This window comes from Mustelus asterias, chromosome 10 (assembly GCF_964213995.1).
Source record: "Mustelus asterias chromosome 10, sMusAst1.hap1.1, whole genome shotgun sequence".
NCBI lineage: Eukaryota > Metazoa > Chordata > Chondrichthyes > Carcharhiniformes > Triakidae > Mustelus > Mustelus asterias.
In genome coordinates this window covers 120,032,095-120,047,927 of record NC_135810.1, presented here as the reverse complement: position 1 = coordinate 120,047,927, position 15,833 = coordinate 120,032,095, and the positions used below count along the sequence as shown (strand labels likewise).

General features: G+C 43.4%; 1 protein-coding gene across 1 annotated transcript in view; it reads left to right on the top strand.

Moving 5' to 3' along the window:
* Nucleotides 1-15,833, top strand: part of acer3 (alkaline ceramidase 3) — a 183,959-nt gene that overhangs the window by 23,791 nt on the left and 144,335 nt on the right. The window contains exon 2 of the mRNA XM_078222578.1: nt 14,020-14,130. Coding sequence (XP_078078704.1) covers nt 14,020-14,130 — 111 coding nt within the window. The remainder of the gene's footprint in view (nt 1-14,019; nt 14,131-15,833) is intronic.

The window sequence follows — 15,833 nt, the reverse complement described above, 5'->3', positions numbered from 1 at the left end:
AATCAAATCAAAATCAAGTCTCAGCATGACACTGAACTTCATGCTTCCAAATTTGTCGGGGAGGGCAGATACCAGCCAAAGCAGTCAAAAGGCAACTTATTATTCATGTCAGTCTACATGGTCATTTATGGTAGATGATGCCGTGTATGAGAAGAATTTTGATAGTGGGTCAAGTTGGGTGCCTGAAATCATTGTTTTTAAAACTGGACCCCTATCTTATCAAGTGGATGGAGAAGGAAGGATCATTCAATTCACAGACCATTTGAGGAAAAGAGAGATTCCCCTGCAGCCAGTTTTGCCATCAGGAAGTGTATTCCCATCAGGAAATGTTGCCGATGGTTTTAGCACTGTTCGTCCTGTGGCAAGCACAACCGACGTCTCCATGGAAACAGCTAGAACTGAACTGCCTGTGCCTGAAGAGGTACCTGTCATAGTGGTTTCAGCTGACAGCAATCCTGTGGCAGCGCCCAGACGGAGGAGTTGCACCACTCCACAAGGATTCGGGAAAACCCCTGAAAAACTTGATTGATACTTTATACTAAATGTTTAATGATCTGGGATTGTGCACATTGAGGATTGACACTTATATCAAGGGACTTAGAGGGGGAGGGATGGGGTGATTGTTCCTTTAAGGATCAATCTGCAGAGTGAGGATCACATGATCCAGGGAGCAGGGTGCGGAATCACCCTGGTGAGCGATGACTTCTGTATTGGAGTCATCTCGGGAGCTCAATGCAGCCTCGAGGCTATAATCCTCTGTATAGTTTTAACCTGTAAATAAACAAGTTGTGTTTTCCCTAAACTGGTGAATGAGCATCTTTATAGGGTGATATACTGCTGTGGATTGATAATTGTTTAACTGACAGAAAAGAAAGTGTAAGAGTGAGTCATTCTCAGGTTGGCAGGCTGTTACTGTGGGGTACCGCAAGAATCAGTGATAGAGCCACAGCTAATCACAATCTATATGAATGACTTAAATGAGGCAACCAAATGAAATATTTCTAAACTTGCTGAAGACACAAAAGTCATGAGGAGGATACACTGGGGCTTGGACAGGCTAAATGAATGGGCAAGAACATGACAGATGGAATAAGTTATCCACTTTGGTAGAAAAAACAGAGGGACAATGTTTTTCTTAAATGGTGTCCTGGGTTTCTTTGTGTACGAGTAACTGAAAGCTAACATGCAGGTGCATCAGTCAGTTATGAAGGCAAATAGTTGGCCTTTATTGCAAGGGATTTGAGTACAGAAGCAAAAACGTGTTGCTGCAATTCAGTGGAGCCTTGGTGAGATCACACGTGGAGTATTGTGTACAGTTTTGCTCTCCTTTTCTAAGGAAGGATATACTCACCATAGAAGGAATGTAACGGGGATTCGCCAGACTAATCTCTGTGATGGTGGAATTGGGAGAAATTGAGGAAACTGGGCCTGTGTTCTCTATAGTGCTTTGAAGAATATGGGGTTGTCTGATTAAAACCTACAAAATTGTTACAGGATGTGACAGGGTAGATGTGGATAGGATGTTTCCTTTGGCTAGTGAGTCGAGAACTAGGGGTCACAGTCTCAGGATAAGGGGCAGGTCATTTAGGACTGGGATGAGGAGTCATAGATTCTACGGAGGGTGGTGAATCTTTGGAATTCCCCACCCCAAAGGGCTGTGGAAGTTCATTCATTGAGCATGTTCAAGACCAAAATCAATAGATTTCGGGATATTAATGACATCCAGGAATAAGGGAATAGCACAGGAAAGTAGCGTTTGAGCTAGCTGATCAGCCATGAATAACAGAGCAGAATTGAATAGCAGAGCAGTTTTGAAGGGCTGAATGGCCCACTCCTATGTTTTCAGCAGTATCTAAGTTCTTTACTACCAAGTGACTTTTTGTGTAGTTGTCATTTAAATCTAGTTTTGTGACGCTATAGCAGTGTAATTGGATCATTATTGCTGATACAGCAGGTGGGTGTTTAATTAAGGGGAGAAAGTTAGTAGTGTAATACTTTTCGTTATGCAATGCTGAACCGCAATATTTTAAAAAGTGGGTAAGGATGTGAGAATTTCAGTAAAGAGTAATGTCAGACATGTACAATTTTATTCCATTCGATATCTAAAACTGCCCAGTAATTATAAATACCACCTTGAAACTTTGGGTTGTGCTGGGGAAAGCTTTTTGAGAGGTATTATGTTGGGGTGGGGCAAGAGTGCTCAGAATTGAATTGATTTATTATTGTCCCATCTATTGGGATACCGTGAAAAGAATTGCTCCTTGTAAGTTGTCACAGACAAAATATACCATTCATAGAGTACATAGGGGAAGAGGGAAGGATAAGGTGCAGAATATAGTGTTACAGTTACCAATAGGGCGAGGAGAAAGATCAGCTTAATGTGTGATAGAACCATTCAAAAATCTGATGGCGGCAGCGAAGAAGCTGTTCTTGAGTCGGTTGATATGTGTTTTCAGACTTTTGTATCTTTTTCCTGACGAAAGAAGGTGGAGAGAGAATGTCCGAGGTGTGTGGGGTCCTTCATTATGCTGGTCGCTTTCCTGAGGTAGGTGGAGTCAGTGGATGGAGCCTGGTTTGTGTGATGGACTGGGCTGCGTTCACAATCCTTTTGTAGTTTCTTGCGGTCTTGGCCAGAGCCGGAACCATACCAAGCTGTGATACAGAAACTAAAGTTAAAAAGTTTTCAAAGTAAAGTTTATTTATTAGTGTCACACAGCAATGAAGTTACTGTGAAAATCCCCTAGTCGCCACACTTCGGCGTCTGTTCGGGTACACTGAGGGAGAATTTGGCATGGCCAATTCACCTAACCTGCATATCTTTGGACTGTGGGAGGAAACCGGAGGACCCGGAGGAAACCATGGAGACACGGAGAATGTGCAAACTCCACATACAAACTGACCCAAGCCAGGAATCGAACCCAGGTCCCTGGCGCTGGGAGGCAGCAGTGCTAACCACTGTGCCACCGTGCCGCCCCGCTCACTGTCACTGAGTGAGAGTTTTCTGAGGTGGAAAGTTCTAAGCTTCATGCAATGTCACCGTCGTATAAATACTTGGAGTTATTAGAGTTTCATTACTTTGGCCTCATCAAACTGAAAGAAGAGGTTTTCTATTCTTGGAAAGGTTTATCTAAAATCAGCAGCTAAAGTTAAAAGTTTAATTTATTAGCCACAAGTAGGCTTACATTAACACTGCAATGAATTCACTGTGAAAATCCCCTAATCGCCACACTCCACATCTGTTCGGGTACACTGAGGTAGAATTTTAGCATGGCCAATACACCTAACCAGCACGTCTTTCGGACTGCGGGAGGAAACTGGAGCACCCAGAGGAAACCCACGCAGACACGGGGAGAACATGCAAACTCCACACAGACAGTGACCCAAGCTGGGAATCGAACCCGGGTCTCTGGCACTGTTTGCATAACTCCAGTAACCCTTAACTTCTTAAGAAGCCAGCTCACCTCTTTTTTTGATGGTTTAAGTCGTGAACCACTTATTGCTCTTATAGGAATGGCATTGATGTGTGCCAGTTGGTGCTCCTTTCCTCTCAACTCTTTAACTTCTCACTAAAGTGCCTGAGTAAGCTACTTGGTCATATCAATTGGGAACTGGTAATAAATGCCAGCCTTGCCAGTGATGCCCATATTTGAAGAATCAAGAGGAAAGTGGAAACCGAGAAGAGATTTGATGGGAATTGTGCTGATTCCTTCCTGCTTCTGCCACAGTGGAAAGTCGTGTTGGCAGCAGTTTGGACAAACTTGTATGATTCAAAATTAGCCTGTTTCTCCCTGAGGCAGCTTAAAAAAGGTGTTTTGACTTATAGAAGCTAAAACCAGCTATTGTTGCTTCCACTTTTTCAGATGACACCTGTGTGCGTGTTAAAAGGAGTCAGTGTTAATTCCAGGGTTTGTTTTTGAATATATTACTACCAATACCCTGCAGGGTAAATGGTTCTTGAGCCATTGCATTTTTATGTTGTTATACACACCTCATTCATGGTTCATAATATATTAGAGGTGAGTTTTAGTTCTGTGCAGATTAAGGTTTAATGGTAGAAAATGGGATAGATGAAACTAAAGTAGCTTGAACACGAGTGCACTTAAAAGGTTGGGGTCATGTTGAAGGAGTTAACAGCTAAAAAGGTAAGATCATAAAACAGCAGGTGGGTTTACTTAGCTGGAGAATTGGTGACAGGTTGTCTACATTGCTTACAAAGAAATGGAGCCCAGAGGATTGTTTTAGGAGTTAGATATACAATTAATTTAAAAGCATTCAGTGAGCCGTGGAAGACGAAGTAGTCATGAAATGGGTGGAGCTGCGAAAGTTTTAGGATTTCAGTTTTGTGTGCGTTTGCTTGAGTGAGTGTTCTGTTGCAGGGGAAAAGACCATACTGAAAGGAAGTGCTGTTAGCAGATTCCAGGTGGCAAAGCAATTGCTGTTAGCTGGTCCTGTGCAGTTAGGGCTCAGGAGAAGTTCTGGGGAGCTGAGAATGTGGCAGAAGGGCCAGTAGCACAGTGGTTAGCACTGCTGCCTCACAGCGCCAGGGACCCGGATTCAATTCCGGGCTTGGGTCACTGTCTGTGCGGAGTCTGCACGTTCCCCCTGTGTCTGCGTGGGTTTCCTCCGGGTGCTCCGGTTTCCTCCTACAGTCTAAAAGACGTGCTGGTTAGGTTGATTGGCCATGCTAAATTGCCCCTTAGTGTCAGGGGAATTAGCAGGGTAAATGTGTGGGGGGCCTGGGTGGAATGGTTATCGGTGCACGTTCGATGGGCCAAATGGCCTCTTTCTGCACTGTAGGGATTCTATAAATTCAGAGGCCTGATCTTTGAAAATGAAAGTTTGTGCTGTCCCTCGTGACGAGAGAGTTTCAATTAGTTTAGTTGATTCACAGTGTTTACTGATATCTGGGTGGGTTGCTGAGAAATTCATGGGATCTGTCTTGGTTGCATCTGCCATTTGACGTGCAGAGTGATGTGTTTGACCACAGTTTTCTTGTTGATTCACATGTACCCCATGTTAACCCAGAATGTTAGAATATAAGGTAGGTATTGTAAATTGTTTTAGTATTCACTATTATGTAAGAAACATGCTCCTGCTCCCCTGTTGTTTTTGGGAATAGTGCCATGGGATCCTTTCAGTCCAACTGAGGGAACAGACTGAGAATTTGCTTAGTATCTCATCTGAAAGATGACACCTCCAATTTGTAGCACTTCCTCGGTACTATACTGGAAGTGTTGGTGGGTTGCGCTTGTGTCATCCAAGTGGATTTTAACCCTTAACCATTTGATTGGGTAGAATGCTACCAACTTAGCCACCATTGACACTAAAGGCAGGAGAAACGAGCATAATAGGTGTAGCAAGGTTGAGAAAGAGATGGGGAAAATTCTGCCACTGTGATTTTAAAAAACTTGGCTTTAGCAATGTCAATGAGCTGATGTGTGTTAAACTCCTGCAGAAATGTCAAACAAAGGTATTTAGAGTACTGTAGTTACTGGAGATTGTTTGTTTCACCCTGATTCTTCTCTCAGTAAGCTTATTGTAACCTCACACTGCCATCAATGCACCCCCCCCCGCCCCCCCCCCACCACCACCATATTGGCACAGACTGATTGGCTGCCTCCTGTGCTGTATGATGTGCTGTGTCTATGATTTGCTATGTCTATCCTATCAAACATATTTTTGGTCACACTCTGTCTTCTCTCTTCCAGAGTCAATTGCCCCACCAGATCAAATGTGTGCATGTCCTTGTAGTAACTTCAGTATCTACATTTCTATTCATGTTGATACTGCAAGTGGAATTTGAAGGGACTTTTGGGGGAGGTTTGTAGGAAATATCTGCACTTTTGAAATTTAATCTGGCAAACAGTAAATCTTTTCTCAAAACTTGAAGCAGTGGTGGGCATATACTTGCTTTGTTGCGCAGAAAGTATTGAATTTTACATGCTGCAGCTAAGGCTGTTGATTGTTTTGTTTTTTATGTGGGTGTCAGATTTTCTAGCCAACTGTTCCCTGCGGAACAATAGTGCTATTTAACCATTTTTCAGAGTAGTACAATTGGAAAAAGCATAGGTCTGGATACTCCTGACCACCTCTGACAGAGTTGTATTGAAGCAATTTTACCCCTGAATGCAGAATTAACTGATCTCGGCTAGAATACCGCTTGGAATACTTGTGTAGGTCCAAGTGGAAATGGGGGGAGAACAATTGTCACTCCTGATTGCTATCTTTTGACTACCACTGCAGTGGGCATGCATGGATGTTGGGTGCAACCATGCCCCAAGGAGACTCAGAACTTTGGGGAGGAGAAAGAGAGCCAGCCACATAACATAGCTGTGCATTTCTTCTTAGGACCAGTTTATTTATTTATAGTTTATTTATTAGTCACAAGTCAGGCTTGCATTAACACTGCAATGAAGTTACTGTGAAATTCCCCTAGTCGCCACACTCCGGCGCCTATTCGGGTCAATGCACCTAACCAACACGTCTTTCAGACTGTGGGAGGAAACCGGAGCACCCGGAGGAAACCAGTTAACCCTAGCTGCAAACATAATTTTTACCGAGGAGCGGGGCATAACTATTATATAGCTAAAAGTATTGTGTGCAGTTTTGATTTCCACATCTAAGGCGGGATATATTTACATTTGGAGGTGGTACAGTGAAGGTTCAATAGAATAATTTGTGGGGTGAGATAGTTGTCCAATGATGAGAGGCTGAGTAAATTGGACTTATACTTGGAGGAGTTCAGAAGAATAGTAGGTGATCTCATTGAAACATGCAAGTTCCTGAAGGAGTGTGAGAGGGTAGACACAGAGGATATTTTACTTGGCTGAGGAATCTAGAACACCAGGGCACAGCCTCCGGATAAGAGATTGGCCATTTAGGACAGCGAGGAGGAGAAGATTCTTCACTCAGAGGGTTGAGAGTCTTTGAAACAGTCGACCCCTGAGGATTGTGGTTGAATATGTTCAAAACTGTGTCAGATTTTTGGTACCTCTCATGGGATCCAGGGTGAGGTATCTAAATGGATACAAAATTGGCTTCTTGACAGAAGCCAGAGGGTGGTTGTAGAGTTATTTTTCAAACTGGAGGCCTGTGACCAGCGGTGTGCCTCAGGGATCAGCGCTGGGCCCACTGTTATTTGTCATTTATATTAATGATTTGAATGAGAATATAGGGGGCATGGTTAGTAAGTTTGCAGATGACACCAAGATTGGTGGCATAGTGGACAGTGAAAAAAGTTATCTCCAATTGCAACTGGATCTTGATCAATTGGGCCAGTGGGCTGACGAATGGCAGATGGAGTTTAATTTAGACAAATGCGAGGTGATGCATTTTGGTAGATTGAAGCACGGTAGGACTTACTCAGTTAATGGTAGGGCGTTGGGGAGAGTTACAGAACAAAGAGATCTAGGGGTACATGTTCATAGCTCCTTGAAAGTGGAGTCACAGGTGGACAGAGTGGTGAAGAAGGCATTCGGCATGCTTGGTTTCATCGGTCAGAACATTGAATACAGGAGCTGGCACGTCTTGTTAAAGTTGTACAAGACATTGGTAAGGCCACACTTGGAATACTGTGTGCGATTCTGGTCACCCTATTATAGAAAGGATATTATTAAACTAGAAAGAGTGCAGAAAAGATTTACTAGGATGCTACCGGGACTTGATGGATTGAGTTATAAGGAGAGGCTGAATAGACTGGGACTTTTTTCTCTGGAGCGTAGGAGGCTGAGGGGTGACCTTATAGAGGTCTATAAAATAATGAGGGGCATAGACAAGGTAGATAGTCAATATCTTTTCCCAAAGGTAGGGGAGTCTAAAACTAGAGGGCATAGGTTTAAGGTGAGAGGGGAGAGATACAAAAGTGTCAAGAGGGGCAATTTGTTCACACACAGGTGGTGAGTGTCTGGAACAAGCTGCCAGAGGTAGTAGTAGAGGCGGGTACAATTTTATCTTTTAAAAAGCATTTAGATAGTTACATGGGTACGATGGATATAGAGGGATATGGGCCAAATGTGGGCAATTGGGATTAGTTTAGGGATTTTAAAAATAAAAGGGCGGCATGGACAAGTTGGGCCGAAGGGCCTATTTCCATGCTGTAAACATCAATGACCTCAAGGAATCGAAAGATATGGAATAAGGCAGAAAAGTGGAATTGAAGGAGAACATTAGTTATGATTAATGAATGATGGAGCTGGCTCAAGGGACTGAATGGTATACTCTTACTTCTTATGTAAAAGGTAAAGTCACCACGAAATAGAAGGCATCTGAAACCCCAGTGATTTACTGAAGCCGCAAGATTCCATGGTATAAACCAAATGAATTTTTACTACAGGAGTCAAACAAGGCAAACCGTAATTACGATCTTGAGTAACCACCTACATTTTAAAATCCAGAATCAACTTGAGCTAATCATGAATTGACGGGAAAATTGCAGCTGATTATAAACTGGAAATTGCATTAATCGGTATTTTTTACTGAATCCTTACCTATGCTCGGTGATTAGAGCTGATTGGTAAACAAACTGTATTGTGATACAATGTATTTCAGATTGGCCAAATGAATACTTGTGTCAGGTAATTGCACAATATAGGTCTTGTGACTTTCTGTACTAACTGGTCAACGGTAGCTTTCTTATCTTGCTGTTAAATGCCATGGACTCGAGTTTAATTCGGTCGATAGTGATTGTCTGTTGCAGTATTGAGCGAACAGTGTTCTTTTTCATCTACCTCCCAGTGAATGTTAAATGTGCAATATAGAATAGTAAGAGCAGCTTCTTCCCTGCTGCTGTCAGACTTTTGAATGGACTTACCTTGCATTAAGCTAATCTTTCTCTACACCCTAGCTATGACTGTAACACTACATTCTGCACCCTCTCATTTCCTTCTCTATGAACGGTATGTTTTGTCTATATAGCGCGCAAGAAACAATACTTTTCACTGTATATTAATACATGTGACAATAATAAATCAAATCAAATCAAAAATGTTACTGGACTGCTAATCCAGAGGCCTGGACTAATGATCCAGATGCTCAGATTCCTCCAGAGCATTTTGAAGTGTTCAGATTGGTTTTAAAAATAAATAAATGTTGAAGCTGGCCTCAATGTTGCCTTTAAAGTTTGGTCGGTGCGCATGGGGCTATTGAATCCCTTTGTCACTGAACAAGGTTTGCACAGTACCTTTCAGACTGTTGCCTGGCAGCATAACAAGAATCTTAGTGAAGGCGACCATCAAGCTGTTGGATTATTGTAAAAACCCAGCTGGTTCATTTTGGGTCATTTTTTGGGAAGGATCTTAATCAGCTTAATCAGTCTTGCCTACATCCAGTCTCATGCCAACATGGCTTAACTGTTTTCTAGAGTGGCCTCGCAAGTCAGTCGGTTGTGTCAAGCTGCTACAAAGAATCCACACGCTGCAGTGGGCCTTTCGAAGGGCAACTAGAATGGACAATAAATGCCCAACATGTCAGCAACACCCAAATCCCTAGAATGGAGTTTAGAAAGAAAAAATGATCTGTAGACCCAGTTATTTGAAGGTGGGGCCCTCTGTCCACCTTCCTTTGTCTTCCAGTGGTGGGAACTGCATTAGATTTGGGGGAGGCTGCTGCAGTTTAGAGCACTGGTGGAACTCCTCTTTTAGATAGATGGTTGTGACTGCAGCGAGCCACATTGACTTCAGAATGCCGGTGGTAGTTAGGCCTGCATGGTGCAAGTGAAATATTGTTTACTTAATTGCTTGGATCAGTAGTTTAATAATCTTCAAAAGGGTGAGGGACATTTTCACCTTGATTCTGTTTTATGTTTAGAAAAGATGAAATCTCAATTGAGATCCATTGAAATCTTTATTATTGTCTCTTTCTTACCTCAAGGCACTGCCCAACTGCTCGAGTAGCAGCATGGCCCTCACTGGCAAGTCTCATAACCTCCAGTAGCTTCTCAGCATTGTCTCCTTTGAACACTATTTAAAACACAACTCTGTAACCAAGCTTCTCATCACCCTATCTGATGGTATCTCTTTTTCTTGATGCCATTGGATATTTTTCTATGAAAGAAGTGTCATCATAACTGTTCTATGTTTGCAGGGTATGGGTGACACTGGACATGTTACATTCATGGGTCATTCCTCTTTTGCCCGAAGCTGGTATTGTTGGGCCTTCTCCTTGAACTGGGCACATGGGAGCAGATGTAGGCAATTCAGCTCTCAAACCTGTTTCACCATTCAGTTAGATCATAGCTGGCCTCCACCTCAACTTTATCATAGAATCCTTACAGCATAGAAGGAAGCCATTCGGCCCAGTGAGTCAGCACCAACCACAATCCCACCCAGGCCCTATCCCATAACCCCATGCATTTACCCTAGCTAGCCCCTCTGACACTAAGGGGCAATTAGCATGGCCAATCCACCTAACCTGCACATGTTTGGACTGTGGGAGGAAACCGGAGCATCCGGAGGAAATGCATGCAGACACGAGGAGAATGTTCAAACTCCACACAGACACTGACCCAAGCCAGGAATCGACCCCGGGTCCCTGGTGCTGTGAGGCAGCAGTGCTAACCACTGTGTCACCATGCCGCCCCTCTTTCTCTACTATTTAATACTTTTGATAACAAAAATATTATCAACTTCCCTTTTTAAAATTTTCATTTGACCTAATCTCAGCAAGTTATTTTATAGCCTCAGTAGTCTCACTTTGTTCTTATGCTGATGAATAGGAAATCTAGGATTTGACCCAGTGACTATTGGTAGATATCCAAAGCAGGATGTTGCATGACACATGAGTATAATTACCTGCAAGTTCCCAGCCATGATTTTTTGCTTTTGTCCTTCTTGGTGGTGGAGGTTGCTGGGCTGTGAGATGCTGATGCATTAAGCTTGGTGAGTTGCGTCAGTGCATCCCTTCAGTCCTGAGAGCAGCTGCACACACACATCCAGGAATGTGGTTACTGGCTTCACTTGAGCCTGTAAACGGTGGAGTGGAAGGAGTTTGTATTCTCTTTGGTTACGTTTTTCAAAGCTACAAACAGAAAATAAAAAGTGCATCTTGTTCCAAACCAATGAAAGTCAGGACTTATTATGCACAAGAGGCTGTTGTGGCACAGTTTTCTGTGTAGTGCTGCATCTCACTTAGCTGCAGAGTGCTACACAACAGCAGGTAATGTTTTTGAAAGAAAATGGCAATCTTCAAGTGTTGCAATTTGTATTGAATCCTTATCTGTGCTGAATGATTAGAGCTGATTGGTAAACAAACCTTATTGTTATACAATGCATTTCAGATTGGGCAAATGAATACTTGTGTCACGACATTGTATACAAGATCTTGTGACTTTCTGTGCTAACTGGTCAACGGTAGCTTTCTTATCATGTAGTGAAATGCCATGGACTGGAGCGCCACTTCGAGGATTTGAATTCTATCTTTGGTGCTCTATTGCAGTATTGTGAGAACAGTGTTCTGTTCCATCCATCCCCCAGTGAATGTTAAATGCGCAATGTAGTTTAGTGGTTATGTTACTAGACTGGTAATCGAGAGGCCTAGACTAATGATCCAGATTCTCAAAATCCCTCCATGGCATTTTAAAGTCATAGAGGTTTACAGCATGGATACAGGCCTTTCGGCCCAACTTGTCCATGCCGCCCTCTTTTTTTAAACCCCTAAGCTAGTCCCAATTGCTCGCATTTGGCCCATATCCCTCCATACCTATGTTACCCATGTAACTGTCTAAATGCTTTTTAAAAGGCAAAATTGTGCCCGTCTCTACTACTACCTCTGGCAGCTTGTTCCAGACACTCCACCCTCTGTGTTAAAAAATTGCCCCTCTGGACACTCTTGTATCCCTCCCCTCTCACCTTAAACCTATGCTCCCCTACCTTTGGGAAAAGATCTAGCTGATCTGTGCCCCTCATTATTTTATAGACCTCTACAAGATCACCCCTCAGCCTCCTACGCTCCAGAGAAAAAAGTCCCAGTCTATCCAGCCCCTCCTTATAGCTCAAACCATCAAGCCCTGGTAGCATCCTAGTAAATCTTTTTTGCACTCTTTCTAGTTTAATAATATCCTTTCTATAATAGGGTGACCAGAAATGTACACAGTATTCCAAGTGTGGCCTTACCAATGTCTTGTACAACTTCAATAAGACATCCCAACTCTTGTATTCAGTGTTCTGACCAATTGAACCAAGCATGCTGAATGCCTTCTTCACCACTCTGTCCACCTATAACTCCACTTTCAAGGAGCTATAGATCTCTATGCTTTGTAACTCTCCCCAACAACCTACCATTAACTGAGTAAGTCCTGCCCTGGTTCAATCTACCAAAATGCATCATCTTGCATTTATCTAAATTAAACTCCATCTGCCATTCGTCAGCCCACTGGCCCAATTGATCAAGATCCAGTTGCAATCCGAGTTAACCTTCTTCACTGTCCACTATGCCACCAATCTTGGTGTCATCTGCAAACTTACTAACCATGCCTCCTATATTCTCATCCAAATCATTCATATAAATGACAAATAACAGTGGACCCAGCACCGATCCCTGAGGCACACCACTGGTCACAGGCCTCCAGTTTGAAAAACAACCCTCTACAACCACCATCTGGCTTCTGTCATCAAGCCAATTTAGCTACCTCACCCTGGATTCCGTGAAATTTAACCTTGTGCAACAACCTACCATGCGGTACCTTGTCACAGGCCTTGCTAAAGTCCATGTAGACAACATCAACTGCACTGCCCTCGTCTACCTTCTTGGTTACCCCTTCAAAAAACTCTATCAAATTTGTGAGACACGATTTTCCACTCTCAAAGCCATTCTGACTGTCCCTAATCAGTCCTTGCGCCTCTAAATGCGTGTAGATCCGATCTCTCGAAATATCTTCCAACAACTTATCCACCACAGATGTGAGGCTCACTGGCCTGTAGTTCCCAGGCTTTTCCCTGCAGCCCTTTTTAAACGAAGGCACACAATTTGCCACCCTCCAATCTTCAGGCCCCTCATCTGTGACTATCGATGATTCAAATATCTCGGCTAGGGGACCCGCAATTTCCTCCCTAGCCTCCCACAATGTCCTGGGATACACTTCATCAGGTCCCGGGGATTTATCTACCTTGATGCACTTTTAAGACTTCCAGCACCACCTCCTCTGTCATAGCTACACTCAGGACATCACTATTTGTTTCCCCAAGTGTTCAAATTTGGTTTTAAAAATAAACAAATGTTGAAGCTGGCCTCAATGTTGCCTTTAAAGTTTGGTCGGTGTGCATGGGGCTATTGAATCCCTTTGTCACTGAACAAGGTTTGCACAGTACCTTTCAGGCTGTTGCCTGGCAGCATAACAAGAAGCTTAGTGAAGGCGACCATCAAGCTGTTGGATTATTGTAAAAACCCAGCTGGTTCATTTTGGGTCTTTTTTTGTTGGGAAGGAAATCTGCTATCCTTAATCAGTCTTGCCTACATCCAGTCTCATGCCAACATGGCTTAACTGTCTTCTAGAGTGGCCTCGCAAGTCAGTCGGTTGTATCAAGCTGCTACAAAGAATCCACACGCTGCAGTGGTTCAACAGAGGGCCTTTCGAAGGGCAACTAGGGATGGACAATAACTGTCAACCTAGCAGTGACAACTCCACCTTAATCAATTAAAAGGAAGACAAAAAAATTCCTGAGGTCTGTTGCAGCGGAGATTAAAGATGTTAGGTTATTCAGAGTGGAACAAAGTAAATATGGAGTGTTCTGAAGTTAGTTATTGCATCTCTGCCATCCTGTCTGTGCTCAGCTCACTCAGTCACTCAGTATAGACCATAGCCCTCCTGGTTTGTGTGGCTCAGCTACTTGGTTTGTTAAAAGTCATTCTATCACCAGTGGAGCTTTTCTGAATCATTTGTGGAAATTGTTGGCCAAGGTATGTAGTTAAACCCCAACGTATTCGCACACTGAATTCAGCTGTACTTTATGTGTAGACCAAACACAGCAGCAGTTGTTGAGTACTTGGCACTAACCCTCACTTTCTCCATTTTTTTCCATTCTGCAGGGAATACTGTAAGTAACCTGATTATGATTCTACCTCCTATCTATGGTGCGATTCAGACTGTAAGAGATGGCCTTGAAACACGCTACATAGCTGCATTTTTGGGTCTTGCAGGTATGTTCTTCACTTATTTAAAATGTTGTTTCTTTTGCCATTTGTGGTATGTGGTGTTCACATTGGAAATGTTCCATTTTGCATATTTAAATTTTATACTTAGCACTGAGGAATATCAATGCTGGAGAATGGAACATGTTTTCTACAACTTGCTTCCAATATCAAGTACTCTGTGAATTGCCCTTTTATTTCTCTCTGCTCTCTTTCCTACACACATGTCCCTCCTCCACCCCCTTTCCTAAATCACAAAGATACATTTTAAATCTACTGATCGCAATCTTTCGTCCCTTCAATTGAAAGGAGAGTTTACATTTTTAGATTGATAGCTCTGGATAGAGCTGGCTTGGATCACTCATGGAGCCCATGCTCTGTGTCTTTCTGTTCGAATACAAAGAATAAAGAACAGTACAGCACAGGAACAGGCCCTTTGGCCCTCCAAGCCTGCGCCGACCATGATGCCTGCCTAAACTAAAACCGTATGCACTTACGGAGTCCGTATCCTTCCATTCCCATCCTATTCATGTATTCGTCTAACTGCCTCTTCAACGCCACTATCGTACCTGTTCCCACCACCTCCCCGGGCAGCGCGTTTCAGACATTCACCACCCTCTATAAAAAAACTTGCCTCACACTTCTCCTCACGCACCTTAAATCTATGTCCCCTAGTACTTGACTTTTCTACCCTAGGAAAGAGCATCTGACTATCCACCCTGTCCATGCCACTCATAATCTTGTAAACCTCTATCAGGTCATCCCTCAACCTCCTTCGTTCCAGTGAGAATAAACCGAGTTTATCCAACCTCTCCTCATAGCTAATGCCCTCCAGACCAGGCAACATCCTGGTAAACCTCTTCTGTACTCTCTCCAAAGCATCCACATCCTTCTGGTAGTGTGACGACCAGAATTGTACAAAATATTCTAAATCTTTCTCCTGACTGTCCAAGAAAATCATCCTAAAGATGACCAAAAATATTGTTTCTATTGTGTGCCTCATGGCATTGCTCACCAGAGGTTGAGGGCCTGCAAGGGACTATGGTTAATTCTGGTGCCAGTTTACGTCACACACATCATCTGCTATTTGACCTTCTGCTCAGCAGCGTGCATTCGGGCAACCCAGCATAAAATCATTCATACAAGCATGAAATTCCTCGGTGGGTAAAGGAATCTTGCTAAATCAGAGATCCATTCCATCATGCAAACCAGCCTCTCATCCATTGACACCGTCCACGCTTCCCGCTGCCTCGGAAAAGCAGCCAGAATAATTAAGGACCCCACGCACCCCGGACACACAGTCTTTCACCTTCTTCCGTTGGGAGAAAGATACAAAAGTCTGAGAATACATACCAACCGACTCAAGAACAGCTTCTTCCCTGCTGCCGTCAGACTTTTGCCTGGATCTACCAGGGGCGGCATGGTGGCACAGTGGTTAGCACTGCTGCCTCAGCGCCTGGGACACAGGTTCAATTTCAGCCTCGAGTGACTCTCTGTGTGAGTTTGCACATTCTCCCCACGTCTGTGTGGGGTTCCAATTTCCTCCCACAGTCCAAAGATGTGCTGGTTAGGTTGATTGACCATAGTAAATTGCCCCTTAGTGTCAGGGGGGCTAGCAGGGTAAATAAGTGGAGATAGGGCCTGGATGGGATTGTGGTCCATGCAGACTCGATGGACCAAATGGCCGCCTTCTGTACTGTTATGGTAATATG